The sequence below is a fragment of the Cydia splendana genome, chromosome 14, assembly GCF_910591565.1.
Source record: "Cydia splendana chromosome 14, ilCydSple1.2, whole genome shotgun sequence".
Lineage (NCBI taxonomy): Eukaryota > Metazoa > Arthropoda > Insecta > Lepidoptera > Tortricidae > Cydia > Cydia splendana.
The window spans coordinates 11,959,413-11,976,383 of NC_085973.1; the positions used below are offsets into that span (position 1 = coordinate 11,959,413).

Genomic DNA, 16,971 nt, shown 5'->3' on the forward strand with positions numbered 1-16,971 from the left:
TAAGTGTTCTTTAATGATTTCATTATATTCCTAATCGGATCGGATCTTATCTACACAGTATTATATTAATTATCTTAATTAAGCTAATTTTACAAAAACGAAATGTAAGCAATGCAATCTTTTGCCATCGCCCATGTCGATATGATAGTAAGCAATTGCGATATAAAAACTCCTCTTTCTTTCTCTGGTTGCAGTTCTTGGTATTTGCTCACGTCGGACGGTTTAAAATTTTAAACTCAAAATGCCTCCGAACATAGTTGATGTTCCTTTTCAACAAGATCCTGAGAAAGTTTATAATGAAGCCGAGCTTGGAAAACCAGCTGCTTCTCAGCCTGTAGTAGCAGCATCTCAGGATAACTATATTTTAATCATTATTCAGTCCACTTTGGATCTACTGGCACACGTCTTTATAGGGGTCACAGCAGGAGTGTGCTTACTATTCGCGCTTCGTAATGGTCTTCCGCTTGGTGCAACGCCGCTACATGTTCTTCTGTGTGTTGTGGGGGTAAGTATTATATAAGTAACAAAAAAAATTATTAATACAGAAAAAAAAATGTGAATTTTATTTATTAGGAGAACAATAGAGTAAAATGTATATAAGATTCTATTAAAAACTAACTTACATATTAGAACATGCATTTTCCTCCCCAGCAGTTCTCACCGAGATACACAGTCAAATTGAGTTTACTTATTCTAATTATTAATAGATATTTTCTATTAGCACGAACCATTAGTAAAAAACAAACAATTTGTAGTATCTTAATTGAAGTGACTTTTGATTCTATAAATAAACTATGATCCATTCAATTGTTTATCAGAAAATTTACGACCAGTTGTACTGTGAAATCCCCAGAATACGAATTAGTATCAATTGAATATACTTATAATAAAAACTTTGAAACTCGAAACTTTGAATACAATGCACAAAGCCTACCTACTACAAAAAATTCAGAGCCGTACGAAATAAGGATGATTTTTTGTTCAATTATATTAATGCAGTTTTGGTTGTCACTTGACGAATTATATTATAGCTAAACTAGAGTATCATAATTATTATAATTATCAAATCATGAAACTAAGCTTCGGCATTTTATTTACAGTATCAGCTATTAATGGCCGAAGCAATTCTCAGTCTGAGCCCCCATAATGGCTGGTCGTCAAGGCTCAAATTTGTAGACAAGAGACGAGCTCACTGGATCTTGCAGCTTCTCGGGTCTGGACTGGCTTTGGCCGGTTGCTTCATCAAGATCCTCGACAAGAATATCCATTGGGATACTTTGCATGGACAGTTTGGTATGTTGTCTATTATGTTGAACAAGATTATTTTAAACATATATCCGAGAAAAGAATCAACGTACCTTAATAATGTTTTTACCAATAATGTCAATACTCTCATCACCTGCAATTTTTTCTTCCATACCTCTCTGTCGTGTGTCAGATAAATCATTATTTATGTTTTTCACTTTCACACAGTCCCTACACAATCCCCTTAGTTTACCTCTTCTTTTACAGCCTACCATTTCCCTAACTTACGCGTATTATTATTAACAATTTACAAAATATACACAAAAAGTGACACTTGACCTAACACTTGTTATTTTTGCAGCACTGGTGTCCATGGTGTTTACAACAGTGTCGCTAGTAAACGGCCTCACTTCGCTCTACGCTTACGAGCTCAGCAAGTTCCGCTTGTCACCCAGCCTCTCCAAGCTCACCCACATCAGCTTCGGCACCGTGGGTTTCGCCGCTGCTTCCATCTCCCTCTGCTACGGCTATGACAAAGCCCAGTTTAGGACCTGGGCATCTGACAATTTTACCACAGCGATGATCAGTTTTGCTGCCGCTTTAACCTTTATTATCATCATCAACCCGTTCATTACCTTCTTTAATAAAAGTCGAGGATTATTTAAAAATAATTAATAGGAAAGATTTGAATCTCAATCATTATTCATCGCTTGGTTAAATATAATTATTTAAATTATTTATTTATTCACTATTGTAATGTAATCAATATGTCACTAAGAAATCTGTTAAGATTAAGGTTGTGTACACTGAAAATCATATTGGTAAAATAAATAAAATATCAATACCTAATATGCAGTAAATACTTACTTTTCATTTCATTACCTACATGCGGAAAACGCAAACAATATATTATATTATTATAGTAGTTTGTTATCATTGAATTTCCTATAAACAACTTTTTACTATGGATTGGATAAACTGAATTTTTGGCTATAGCTAACAACAACAACCCAAGTATATTTTCAACCAACATTTTACTGCCGTGAAACATATTAGCTACATACAAAGCTATATAATAATTTCTTATCTAGAATTACTGAATGAAATAATTCGCGAAATCTTTTTAGGTCCTATCAGAGTAATCGATCAACAAATCCAATCGTTGTCGATACTACGATAAGGTAATTTTATATAAAGGCACCACCAATTATTTCATAGTACATAGTTGATTCAAATTTGATCACCGTTGACCAAAATGCCGCCGAACATAACCGATCCGCCGATTGACCGTGACCCTGAGATTGTATTTAATGCGACAGAGAAAAGTAACTTGACTCCCCAACCTTCATCGGCAAATAAAGAACACTACAAGCTGAACATTTTTCAATGGTCGTTGAATCATCTTGCCCATATCCTCATAGGGATGACTGTAGGAGTAATGTTGCTCTTCGCGCTGCGTAACGGTCTTCCAGTTGGTGCTACGCCGCAGCACATCATTTTGTGTGTCCTTGGGGTAAGTTGAATGTTCAGTATTTTTAAACACAAAAGTATTTTCTCGTAAGTTATCATCATCATTCATATCCTTTTTTGTAATATGTAACCGTTATTAGCATATTCAGGGATAAATCTCATAATTTTTAGGCCTGACTAAAGGGTTTGCTATCTTTAACTATCGGTGGTTTCTGACTATTTATGGCTAGTCTATTATGATTATGTTTTGAAATATTAATATTATTATTTCTTGTTCCATTTTAACTACCAACGTGATACTAATAGCAGCCCGCACTGCCGTATTAGAGGACGCTCAACCTAACCATCGGTGGTTTTTGGCTCGTAATTGCTAAAATTATTATGTATTGTTCTATAGTGTAATTGTAATCAACTTCATAATCGTTTTGTTTCCAGTATCATCTACTAATGGCCCAAGCCATCCTCAGCTTGAGCCCCCACAACGGCTGGTCGTCGGGACTGAAGCTGGTGCACCGGCGGCGTGTTCACTGGATCCTGCAGGTTCTCGGCTCTGGCCTGGCCCTGGCTGGCTCTTTCATCAAGATCCTTGACAAGAGTATTCATTGGGATACTTTACATGGACGGTTTGGTATGTTTGAAGTCACAATAAACAAGATTTTTTAATTAGACTTATATCGGGATATGGACCGTGATTACCTTTTGTATTGTTTTCGAGCTCCCGATAATCATGGACGGATAGGTAATCACGGTCCGTATCCTGGTCGATATAAGTCTAGGGAAACTCTTCTTCTTCTTCGTCGCGTTGTCCCGGCATTTTGACACGGCTCTTGGGAGCCTGGGGTCCGCTTGGCAACTAATCCCAGGAATTGGCGTAGGCACTAGTTTTTACGAAAGCGACTGCCATCTGACCTTCCAACCCAGAGAGGAAACTAGGCCTTATTGGGATTAGTCCGGTTTCCTCACGATGTCTTCCTTCACCGAAAAAGCGACTTGGTAAATATCAAATGATATTTCGTACTTAAGTTCCGAAAAACTCATTGGTACGAGCCGGGATTTGAACCCGCGACCTCCGGATTGAAAGTCGCACGCTCTTACCGGTAGGCTACCAGCGCTTATAAGCTTTTAAATCTAGGGAAACTAACCGTGAATTATTCAAAACTGATAAGATTTTTTAATTTCTAGACACAGTAAAACGTAGAAAACTACCTTTACACATATATTGAGAAATATATTTCTATCATTCTCTATTTGTTAATATAAATCTAGGAACGATTACTTTATATTTACCAGAGTATCCAAAAAATATGAAATCTTCAAGTTGCAAAACTAAAATCGTAATGTTACTCCTAATCGTTATTATTACCAAAATATGTTATGTAACAATAACAATTTCCTATTTTTTGCAGCACTTGTTGCCATGGTATTCACATCAGTGTCAATGGTCAACGGGCTCGCGTCACTCTATGCCAACGAGCTCAGAGGGCTCCGCCTGCCGCCCAGCCTCTCCAAGCTCACCCACATCTGCTTCGGTATCGTGGGCTTCGCCGCCGCTTCCATCACACTCTGCTACGGCTTGGACAAGGCCCAGTTTAGAAGCTGGGCCTCTGACAACTTTACCACGGCAATGATCATCTTTGTTGCCACCTTTACCGCTATCATCATTATCAACCCATTCATCACCTTCTTTAAAAAAGGTCGTGGATTATTTAGAAATAACTAATAAGTACAAATTTGAATCTCAACTATGTCTTGCACTTTATTCATGCAATTATTTATTTAATAATTTAAAAAAGTACAATCAGCCTATCACTAGAGGTATTTAAGTGGTGGTCTATAAGTACTCAAATGTATTTTAGCAAACAAAATAAAATATCAAAATATAATTACTTTTCTTTTTTTTGCACACGGAAACCTCTAAACTCTTATGGGCTTTATGTCAATAGATACAATTCATAATGTACCTACCTATTTTTCGGCTTTGCCCTGTGGTTCAATAATTATGGTATTTTTTTGCTAGCTCGGTACAAATTGTCATTTAGATACCGCTAGTTATAGTTCCTAGTGGTCCGGTGTGGCGTGCGTAAAGCATGCTACTCGCATGACAACTGCAGGGACGATATCACGCGTGCGTAGGCTGGGCGATATCACGGATGACTCATACGTCTACAATTCTACACATGTGTGCAGCATGTATCTCTGATTCATTGCCGTATAGTGTGAGACTGAACGTCCTGCTGAATACACGTCTTGACAATGCTGTCAGTTCTGTCGCGACTAAAGCTTGCGATACCTACCGAATGATTATTAATTCGGGCGTTGATATCCGATATCGGCCTTAAATAATATAATCCGGATATAATATCGGTATTAAAGATTACAAACCAACACGCGGGTCAATGTACCTACAAAAATCTATGTGCTTAGCGTCCTTGCCTTAGGTAGTCGTTTTTAGGGTTCCGTAGCCAAATGGCAAAAAACGGAACCCTTATGGATTCGTCATGTCTGTCTGTCTGTCTGTCTGTCCGTGTATGTCACAGCCACTTTTTTCCGAAACTATAAGAACTATACTGTTGAAAGTTGGTAACTAGATGTCTGTGAACCGCATTAAGATTTTCACACAAAAATAGAAAAATAAAACAATACATTTTGGGGGTTCCCCATAAGTACTTAGAACTGAAATTCAATTTTTTTTTTCATCAAACCCATACGTGTGGGATATCTATGGATAGGTCTTCAAAAATGATATTGAGGTTTTTAATATCATTTTTAGGATTCCGTACCCAAAGGGTAAAACGGGACCCTATTACTAAAACTCCGCTGTCCGTCCGTCCATCTGTCACCAGGCTGTATCTCACAAACCGTGATAGCTAGACCGTTGAAATTTTCACATATGATGTATTTCTGTTGCCGCTATAACACCAAATACTTAAAACAGAATAAAATAAAGATTTAAGTGGGGCTCCCATACAACAAACGTGATTTTTGACAGAAGTTAAGCAACGTCGGGCGGGGTCAGTACTTGGATGGGTGACCTTTTTTTTTGCCGTTTTTTGCATTATGGTACGGAGCCCTTCGTGCGCGAGTCCGACTCGCACTTGCCCGGTTTTTTTCTAAACTGAATAGTTTGCGCGAGAGACACTTCCAAAGTGGTAAAATGTGTGTCCCCCCCCTGTAACTTTTAAAATAAGAGAATGATAAAACTAAAAAAATATATGATGTACTGCTGTAATATACCATGCAAACTTCCACCGAAAATTGGTTTGAACGAGATCTAGTAAGTAGTTTTTTTTTTAATACGTCATAAATCGTAAACCGCAATTTTATTATGTTACTTGCTGCTACGAAACCCTTCATGGGCGAGTCCGACTCGCACTTGGCCGCTTTTTACCCGATAGCCTAGTACCTACATTTTAGATTCCATTAACTCTCATAGTCTTTGCGCGCGTCCCATACCCATTGCATTTCCATAAAATGTCTAAAAAGCCACTGCGTGATGGGTTCACGGTACCTAAAAAGTAGTAATTATTATATTATAAAATAAATAATTGTTTAATAAAATTTCGTTTATGCTCACATTTTGTCATTGCAGAATCTGTGCTAAGTTAGCTTGGTCGGACTCAATTTAAAGGGACAATAAACAATAGGTAGGTAGTAACAAAATGATAACCAAGTGGGTACTAGATATAAAGGAATACGAATATGATAACGAGCTTGACCGCTAGATAATACTCGTATAAAATAATGCAACTACCTATTTCGTAAAGGACAAATCACCCAATAGTAAATTCAGTGGCTTATTACCTTTGTATAGAACAGACCGACCACTGATCAATCATTGTATAATATGACGTGTAAAATTGTATTGGTTTTATGAATAAATTATTGTATTGTATTGTATTGTATTGTATTGTATTGTATTGTATTGGTAGATAGTTGACCAAAATAAAACTTACAAATTTACTACTAAAGCTCGTACTACATTCAACATATACCTAATTATCGTAGATTGCATAATGAATATTGACTTCATATCTCACTTTAGTAGGTATTGTCGTGCTATGAAAACTCCGAAGCCTGATGAGGATACCTATGAGAACGCAGTAGGTTTGGGATTCATTAATTGGTCCCATTAATACTAAAATATAAGTGTTATATTATATACCTTAATGAGGTCTCATCTCAAGTGCTTTCCCCCTGAGTTTTTACTATTTTCTGAATATGCGCACAATGTCTGTTTATGACATCGTACTCGTATATTAATTTAATTAAAACTCTGATAAAAATCTATGTTATAAAGTTCGAGACAATGGTTGTACTGATATTAAATGAAGTTAACTACTCCATTTTATATAATCTCTAGGATTTCTTGGAGCACTGTAATGGAAAATCTAAAACAGGAATAAATCAGGGCCCTTTTTCAATCCGTCAATCCGTAGTGCTTATTAAGATTCTGAATAGGAATAATCTAAAATTACTGCAAATCCTAAGGACACAAGAACTTATAACAAAAAACAAGAACGTCCGATTATAATACCGTATGACATTCAAAAGTCTATTTAATCGGTATAATATATCAAGAAATCCTACCCCATTGTTATAGATACGACAAATTTATATAAAAGCAAGATATGTTCAGGTTTCTTCAATTGTAGCTCGAGTCTAATAAACTAAAAGACGAAATGCTGCCAAACGACACCGATTTACCTATTGACCGTGACCCTGAGATTGTACATAATGCGACAGATAGTGGCAAGCAAAATTTACCGGCATCTACGGATGACTACATTCTGAACATCTTTCAGTCGTCGTTGAATCAGCTTGTTCATATTCTTATAGGGATTATTGTGGGAGTGTCGATGTTGTTCGCGCTGCGTGACGGTCTTCCGAAAGATGCTACGTCACAACACGTCATTTTGTGCGTGCTCGGGGTGAGTTAAAAGTTCAGTTTCTTGTGTATTTTTTACTTACATACGCAATAAACGCATCGAACTTTTGTATATTCACTATTCAGGGACTTCATTCACATATTTTCGAGACGCCTATTGAATCGTAAAATTTTTCGCTATTAGTATAGTAATACATACTATATTTACGAGATACTACCTACTAAATACAAAATTTTTCAACAGATGTCAACTAGTTTTATAACGTCCTCGGGGTTTCCTGTAGCTAATGCGAATAGTACATTATTGTCGAGGCTCGGAAGTAGCTACTTGCAGGCTGAGGATTCGTTTTAAACGGACGACCTTGGGAGTCCGTTTAATTGAATCCGAAGCCAGCAAGTAGCCTTCTAGCCGAGTCATATATAGTGCTTTTCTCAAAAATGGTGCAAGAAATATAAATATCATAGAAATATTTTACAAAAGCAACGTTCTTACGTATATATTTTCACAGAAAAAAGTAGAAACAATTGAAAAAATTAGCTTTGCCGCCTTTTTTTTTAAGTGTATATTTCTGCCGAAAATACGTCAACCTATTTGAGACAGCTAAATAGTCGCGGTACTAATCATCTGTTTGGCTGTTTAATGGGCCTGTGCCTTCATTTGATATGGCCATTTCAACTTTTAAAAAGTTTGGAACTCGACAAATAATGGAATTTGTATGCAACATTGCAGTCCCAAAATCGAGACTGCAATGTTTTTAAATTTTTTAATTTTTGACTGGCCATAAACTACGCGCTTCGCGACCTATTTTTTAAACGGCAAAGTCGACTTTGCCGTCCATTTTTGAGAAAAAATATTTCTCGTTCCAATTAAAAAAATATGAAATATACGCGTCTATAGAGTCTGTGCGGAAAGAGAAAAGTAGTGAAATGTATGGGATCCAATACATTTTTTTTTTATAGGACATTTTTACACAAATTGACTAAGCCCCACGGTAAGCTCAAGAAGGCTTGTGTTGTGGGTACTCGACAACGATATATATAATATATAAATACTTAAATACATAGAAATACTTAAACAACCATGACTCAGGAACAAATATCTGTATCATCATACAAATAAATGCCCTTACCAGGATTCGAACCCGGGACCATCGGCTTCATAGGCAGGGTCACTACCCGCTAGGCCAGACCGGTCGTCAAAATTCTGCGACCCTTCTCTTTCCGCACAGACTCTACAAGTCTACAGTTATGTATTTCCAGTACCAACTACTGATGGGCCAAGCCATCCTCAGCCTGAGCCCCCACAACGGCTGGTCGTCGCGACTGAAGCTGATACACAAGCGCCGTGCTCACTGGATCCTGCAGGTTCTCGGCTCCAGCCTGACCCTTGCCGGGTGCCATATTCAGGTCGTCGACAAGGGCGTCTCTTGGAACACAATGTCTCATACGTTCCATGGAATGTTTGGTATGTTCTTTGTTATTAGGTTATTACAAACGATATTATTATTATAAGCTCCATGCAAAATTTGGTTTACTTCTGGAATAGATAGCTAGAATTTGGAACAACTAAAGCAACTACACCATAGCAATCTAATAATGGTTTATCTCCGCCCTATAAGTAACTAATGAAAATCTAGGAATGTTTCACCAGAATGTCCAAATAATGCTAAATTTACAAGTGACCTATAAGTAACATAAATCGTCTGTAACTCCTCATTATTAATATAATGGTTGGTTAATTTTGCAGCACAGCTCTCCATGGTATTTTCAGTAGTGTCTCTGGCAAACGGTCTCACGTCACTCTACGCCAATGAGCTCAGTAAGATCCGTGTTCCGCCGAGCCTCTCCAAGCTCACCCACATCTGCTTCGGCATCGTCGGCTTCTCCAGCGCTTCCATCGCCCTCTGCTTCGGCTTCGACAGAATCGAGTTCAGAAGTTGGGCCTCTGATAGCTTTACCACGGCAATGATCATATTTGTTGCCATATTTACTACCATTATTATTATCAACCCATTTATCACTTTTTATAATAAAAGTCGTGTATTATTTAAAAATAATTAATAAGGAAGAGTTGGAATCTCAAGCTATTTTTATGAGTTAATTATGTGGATAGGTAGTCATTTATTGATAAACAAAATACACTGTTGCTATAGCTTTTATATACTAGTTTTAATTTTCACAAATACCAAGAATATGGGAATATTTAATACAGCAAAAAACATCCAGGCGGTCAATCTCAAATGTTATGTCTATTTTTCATATATTTAGTGTTGTTTTACGAAGTTTAGACGCAAATTAAATCTAAATAATAACCGATATTATGTTTAGTCAAATGTTTAATCTTTAGACGATGATTTTAATTTTATTGTACCTATAAATCAGTATAAATCCGAAAAAACAAAAATTGTGGTAACGAAGATGTGCATTTATCGCATATTAATGTAAACGTATTATTTTGTAACGCACGTTTTTATTTGCATCTTGTTTACGACCTAAAACACAAACAAACAAATTATCGAATAAAACTAAGTTACATCTGGATAAAATACAGAGACACATCGTTTACAAACTCGATTGGGGCACAGGTAACCGATCTCGGATAACGACCGTAGATGCTTCCACCTATCTTTATGGCATCTGTACGTACTCGTATAAAGGAAACTCTTGGGAAGAGTAATGGGCCTCGATATACACATTCTGGAATAGAGTATTGTTGCCAATGCTAAATGTTAGAGATATACGGCCATATCTATTGATAAATGCGACAATGTTCGCAGTAGTGTGTAGACCTTTGACCGAGACACCAGGACTCTATTTTGTGTACCATGGCGCGCCTGCCATATAATATTAATATGACAAATATATTGCGTGGATATATTTTACACTTTTGAATAGGACAAAATTTAAAAGCATAAGTGTCCGAGGTCATTTTATTTATTTGATTTTCATTCACTGTTATAACCACTGTAAAACACAAACTAGCATAAATTTATAAAAATAAAAGTTTGAATGAATAAATTTAATCTCAAAATTTTATCTTATCTTAACGTTTAGTTATTAAGTAGGTAATCTTATCACAGTATTAAAGATGAAAATTTATTTTTATCATGTATTTTTGAGATCAATAATCTACCTTTTCGCCATTATTATCGTAATTTAATAACGTAAAAACATCTATTTTAGAAATAAAAAAGCTGATAAGATATGCGGTCAAGTGCGCATTACACTAATAGGTAATTTATAGACAAACTAACTTCTGCCCGCGACTTCGTCTGCTGATGATGAGAATGATGATTGATACAAACTATCCTATGTCCTTCCTTGGGCCTCAAACTATGTCCATACCAAAATGTATCTACGTGGGTTTAATTAAGCTGTGTTACTTTCCCATTCATAATATTTGTAGGGATACAATCACGATACAATATACAATAGAAAATGAAAAAATAAAAAATAGTAGGTACACAATGACTTACTTACTAAAATATCTTGCTCTTAATCTCTTCAAAGCAAATTCTAGAGACCTTATATATCGGTGAAAAACATATCAAAAAAGTATAGATACAAGTTATAGTTACAAGAACGTAAGCAAATTCCTGCGACGCCCATTCCGTAAACGAGTGTTTCACATATCCGTAAATAAGACAAACTGAAGATAGTAAGAAAGCTAAAGTGCCAATTAGTGAGTGCGAGAGGATGGAAACTCTTGGAGGCATGTAGCGGCGTAGTTGCCTCGTATAAAGTGAGGCGACTCCGTTGGCGAGGCTCACGATGGTGAAGAGGAGGGCCGCCAAAGCTAGAAAAATACAATTTAACTAGGTATTAATATTGAGGGACGATAGACGAGTGTACATCATTAATGTTGTAACTGTGATCCTTTGAGTCGTTTATTTCATAACTAAAATAACACATAATCTAAACGATAGACTACAAAGCAATAATAAAAATGTGGTCAATATTTTATAGGCGTGTTTCTCTTAGGTATTACATAAGTATTCAGAAGATATCTTTTGTGTGTACCTAATTCTAATAATCATCTATATTAACACTTATGTGGTCATCTAATAAACCTATAGTATTTATGAATAATTATTATGAGTCAATATGTAATTATATTATGTTATTATACCATTAATATTGTATATGCTTATACCAGCATACGTGGGAATATCTAGCCTCGTATCGCCCACCATACAAAATTATAGCCAAGGAAGTTAGAATCTTGTTGTATTTTCAATTGGGTTGAATTTCATTTGTTCGAAAATTATACACCACAAATGAGCATTTCATTTGTCTCGTATAATTTTCGAACAAACGAAATTACCTACTTTGTTTTTAATTAAGGTTGACATTCCCTCGAAACTGAGTGTACATCCTAATGTACATTGGGCGGCACGAGGCTAGGAAATGTGATAAGTACATATTAAGATTTTATTGACTGATAAAGTTATATCTATTAATATCGCGTAATCCTTCATCATTAAAAACCGATATGATAAAACAAGACATAAAATCGATTGGAATGCTTAATTGGAGAAGAAAGTCGATAGAGGGTATTACTGCAATGTTCTGCCGCCAGAGTGCAGCACTAGCGCCTATCGTAACTATAGAATAACTTATACATACTGTACCTTAAACTTTTTTTTATAAGTTATCACAGATAATAAAATATGAGTAAGGTAGAAGTACTAGTGCTCGACGCTGCACTAGTATTCGACATGGGCACTTTATTGTCAAAGTGACAAGGATTAAATTTGAATACAGAAAAATCTTCGCCGTTCAATTTTAACCTACTTATATTACTTTGACATAAAGTGCCCATGTCGAATACTAGTGCAGCGTCGAGCACTAGTACTTCTACCTTATGTACCTATCAAGGCGGTTTGTTTACAAAAGGCCTATCGGCAAAAGCAAAAATCAAAATGTATGTAGTTATCTGCCTCTTTATCGCTCGAATATTTAAGAATAAGAGTGATAGAGAAGTTTGATAACGAAATTTCGATTTTCTTGTTTAGCGGTAGACCCTCAGATTGTGGCGCCCCCTACGCAGAGTTTTGCGTAATATTCCCTATTAGTAAAATAAAACCAAAACAAAATAGTAGATTGTTAACCAAGGGTTGAAGGGCACCCATTTCTGTCGAGGTAGTTTGGCGCTCGAACGCAGTGAGAGCGCCAATAGTCCGAGACAGAAACGGTGCCTTTCACCCGAGTTAAACACTCTACTTTTCATATCGAATGCGAGGAAACCAAACAAGACAAGGCAATTTCGCAAAATCAGTAATTGAAGTACATAACAGACCTACGGCCATGATTTTTTTCCTTAGGACTTACTTGCAATCGGAGACTTTACATGCGTGAAGATTAATCACCCCTAGCGAAAATCATTTAGATTGCAATATTTACGAAAACACACATTTTTTAACAAACTACAACAATTTTAAAATAATTTGTTCATTATAGTATGAAAATCAGCGGGATTGCCTCGTACTTTTTTAATTTTATACTTTTTCGTTCTATAAGCCGCAACGGACTACCGGACCGCACCGCGACCATGGTGCGCCGCACCACGTAATAATATAATAAAAGTATTTTTAATATTGAATAACAATTTAATTAATAATATAAGAAATTTTTATCTTGTATTTTATTTTATTTTAATGAATATAGTTCTAAATAACTTTAAAAACCAATTTAATATCGTACAAACGTTTAACTGTGGCTGTATAAGATTCTGCCTTTGCTCATTTACGCAAGCGTAAGGTTTAAAAAAATATTTTTGGTGTATTCCTTTTGGTTCCCGCTTTATGAAATCGAGTAAATAGAATTCAACGAAAGAAATCAAGAATAATTTGTTTTTAACAAATTACTTACATCATTTTTTATAAAAAAAAGGATCTACGTGGGATTTGTAAAATTAAAGAATTACCAATTGTTCCAGACGAGGAAATAAAGACACTATTTTTCCATTTTGTTTCCACCCAGTTGTTCATGGAACGGGGACGCAGAGGAGTACACCACTTTTCTGCGCTAGAGCATAAACGTATCACTTTCTGCGCACCTTTTAGAACAACAACGACCCACTTTCAGAGCATGAGATATGAAAAATAACATGCTATCACACAGATTAAAAAAGACAACAATAATATCGATAAGATAATTAAATATACCATCATTAGTACCGCGTGTGTAGGTACATGTGCGATTGCATGTTGCTACAAAAATAATGCAATCATGAATTCATAGATAAAGAAAGATCCATTTGATTGATATCTTAAGGACGACTCAAGCTAGAACGGTCCGGGTTCGGGTCGAAGCGTCCGATACTTCCTTTTCTATAGAGAGCATCACGTTATCCCCGTTACACGTTATCAAAACGAAGTGTCGGACGCTTCGGCCCGGACCCGGACCTTTCTACATTGAGCCATTATTCACTTCTGGTAACTAAGCGATGCCTGAGGATTTTTTTAGTTAAAAATAAATACTTACTTTTTTCCAAAAGTCGTTAAACTGATGATAAACTTAAATTGATTCGATTTTCGGAGATTGTTCAATTGATTCGCAAAACGCATTAATTTTGGTCGGCAGAGTCGATTAAAATAAAGATAGTACAAGGTTGATTCACTAAAGCTGGCACGAATGGAATGACCGAAACTTTCATCGACACCTGCAAAGGTATACAGTCATAGCCACCATTTTATTGAATGTGATACACACATAGATATTTTCATTCACTCATTCATTACATTCGTGCCAGCTCTTATATTCGACCTGTAAAGATACAGACAATAAGAACAAAGCTATTTCGGGTTCAACCTAATTTGGCTGATAAATTCTTACCGCCAAAAGTTTAAAACCTTAAGGGTCTCCCCAGATATATCCGACGCCGAATGGGCAAAAGCCAATAGGAAAAAGCTTTATGTTTGCGAATACGATTAATACGAACGAATAAGTCGTCGTACGGCTCGGCTCGTATCGGCCGGCGCATGCCGACGCGTCGACGGCTTTTTCGCTCTTATTGCGCAGGCATAAAGCTTTTTCCACTTTTGCCACTAACAAATATATGTGGCATGAATTTATTGTAGGTAGAGCTCAAGGCCACCGAACCTTACCGAACTTTCCATGTAGCGAGTTGAAGTTAATAGTCTTGTGTGCCGACATGATGACAGAGCCGACGAAGGCCAATATTGACCCCAGCAGTTGCATTATCCAATGGGCGCGGCGACGGTGCGTGTACGACAGCGCTGACATCCAGCTGTCACTTTGAAGACAAATCATCGCGTATGGCATAAGAAGTTGGTACTGAAATCAGGCACAATTGCGCTGTGTAAACAGAAAACCATTGGGGAACTCCGAAACTAATTTTAAATTACGTTGGTAGAGTTAGACCAAGAAAGTCTGCAGAGATTTTGACAGCACACGCAGTGCCAGTGTTGTTTATACGTCATAATTTCATAGAAGTTTGCCGCTTAAAATAACACCTGCATTGCGTGTGCTATCAATATCGTTGCAGATTTTTCTTGGTCTAACCTAAAGGTTAGCGTCAGAGCAAAGTTATTAGAAAAAGTTATTATTTATTATAGATTGGTTCTAGAATATTTTTTGAGGTGGGTTAATTTCTTCAGAGGTTACATAACACTCCAAAAACACAGCAGAAAACAAAATCATTTTGAAAGCCTACTCTGTCTAGACCGAAACCATTCTTCATGTACGTGTCTCTGTAACGTAGGTACAGTTATGTGGTTGCGGGTAGAAACTAATCAACGCATAGTCAAACACATTCCGCGAACTCGGTGAGGTGGCGAGCATGACAATGATTATGCGACGGAGGCTAGGTTCAAACAAGTTCATTAGATCAATGACCTCGGCATTGGAAATGTGTGATTTAGAAATTTTGATATAAAAATGCCTTAGAGCATTTAATAACTGGGGTCGCCCTTAAGAGCTTACCCCTCTACCGAAAACCTTGCACAATTTTTGTGCATACTTTTCTATGGACTGACATGGCATTTGTACGTTACGTACAAATCATGTAGAAATAGCAATACATTTGACGTCCCCTCCCCCGCAAAAATCGGCAGACTGTTTTGTACAGAAAATGACAGCCTTGACGTCTCCAGTTACTAAATGCTCTAAGGAAAATGCAACCCATATGTCATAAGCTCGGAGTAATTAACAGTGGAGCCGCCATTAACAGGTGTTCCCCTCTGTCGAAAATAGGTGGCCAATGGTCAACCACGTGTCAACCATATGTATGGACTGACGTGTATCTGACATGACGTACCTATACATTTGATGTGCCCCTCCCCCGCAAAAAACGGCAGACTATTTTGTACCGAAAATTTTAGACATGGCGTCTCCGTTGGTTATATCCTCTAAGGCCATAAGCGTAAGTTGGCGTAAGTTAAAGCTTATGACACATGCCATTAGATTAGAAACATTTGTACTTATTAAAAAAAACATATTGGCAAGATGTGTAACGCCCCTTTTCGCGCATTTTCGGGGATTTAAACTAAAATTTCGCGATTGTGACTCATATCAATCATATCATATCCCTATCTTACCGCTCTGATGAGATTGCTATCCTTAGAAGAGTTAATAAATTAAAACTAAGTGATACTGCCGTATAAACGGGAACTTACCCCAATCATGCAAAGCACAATATGCCACTGAAAAACTGTCATTTCGCTCGGAGATTTCAGTCCAAACCACAAAGTCACAAACGAACAGCCACCCATCAGAGTATACACCATTGTGTTAGAACACGATCGCACAAAATTCCATGGTATGTGAAAAGATGCGGAGATCGATGAAGTTGTTGATACTTCGGGATTGCTCGAAACTGGAACTGAATTTCTATGAGCTGTTGTGGTACTATCCGATTCGTCATGTTCGGTTTCCATTTCGTCCACTATAGGCGTTCTATCATTTGTGGTCCCCATTGGAAACATTAACCACTCATATATTATTTATTCAACACAATAAAATATACGTTACTAAACAATACCGAAGTTCAACCTGTTTTCACTATTACTAAGTAAATATTGTTACAAAACAGTTAAAACATGCACGCATCTTTTATCGCCAGATATATTTCTCACGTCTCTTCGATAAAAGATAAAACCGTGAATAATATGATAAAGTTAACAATAGGTATATGTTAGCTAAAATAACATAAGCCTTTTTTCAAGGACTGAGAGTCTAGTTTTGCTCGACGTTTTTTCTTCTTTATCGGATTAATAAACCGATCACGATAGATGGGATTTCTTTTTAATTCCTATTAGCACCAAAGTGACTGATGCAATTCTCGGCCGGGTTTTATCCAGGAGCCCTCAGCCCTGAGTTGACCGACGGCAAACCCGTAGATGATGGGG

The 16,971-nt window shown here is 36.8% G+C and overlaps 4 protein-coding genes across 4 annotated transcripts; 3 read left to right on the top strand and 1 right to left on the bottom strand.

Moving 5' to 3' along the window:
• The first annotated feature begins 1,103 nt into the window (after positions 1 to 1,103).
• Positions 1,104 to 1,921, top strand: LOC134796898 (uncharacterized). The gene is made up of 2 exons (XM_063769099.1): positions 1,104 to 1,293; positions 1,607 to 1,921. The coding sequence occupies exons 1-2, from the start codon at positions 1,113 to 1,115 to the stop codon at positions 1,918 to 1,920; spliced, it is 495 nt and encodes a 164-aa protein (XP_063625169.1). The 5' UTR covers positions 1,104 to 1,112; the 3' UTR covers position 1,921.
• A 579-nt stretch (positions 1,922 to 2,500) lies between these two features.
• On the top strand, positions 2,501 to 4,458 carry LOC134796899 (uncharacterized). Its single transcript, XM_063769101.1, has 3 exons — positions 2,501 to 2,758; positions 3,151 to 3,343; positions 4,122 to 4,458. Exons 1-3 carry the CDS (start codon positions 2,501 to 2,503, stop codon positions 4,433 to 4,435), a joined length of 765 nt encoding a protein of 254 aa, XP_063625171.1. The 3' UTR covers positions 4,436 to 4,458.
• Positions 4,459 to 7,445: 2,987 nt separating this feature from the next.
• On the top strand, positions 7,446 to 9,663 carry LOC134796900 (uncharacterized). Its single transcript, XM_063769102.1, has 3 exons — positions 7,446 to 7,643; positions 8,861 to 9,065; positions 9,348 to 9,663. Exons 1-3 carry the CDS (start codon positions 7,572 to 7,574, stop codon positions 9,659 to 9,661), a joined length of 591 nt encoding a protein of 196 aa, XP_063625172.1. The 5' UTR covers positions 7,446 to 7,571; the 3' UTR covers positions 9,662 to 9,663.
• Positions 9,664 to 11,079: 1,416 nt separating this feature from the next.
• LOC134796901 (uncharacterized) lies at positions 11,080 to 16,564 on the bottom strand. The gene is made up of 3 exons (XM_063769103.1): positions 16,240 to 16,564; positions 14,710 to 14,899; positions 11,080 to 11,396 (listed from the first exon to the last, which is right to left on the bottom strand). The coding sequence occupies exons 1-3, from the start codon at positions 16,546 to 16,548 to the stop codon at positions 11,080 to 11,082; spliced, it is 816 nt and encodes a 271-aa protein (XP_063625173.1). The 5' UTR covers positions 16,549 to 16,564.
• Positions 16,565 to 16,971: the final 407 nt, after the last annotated feature.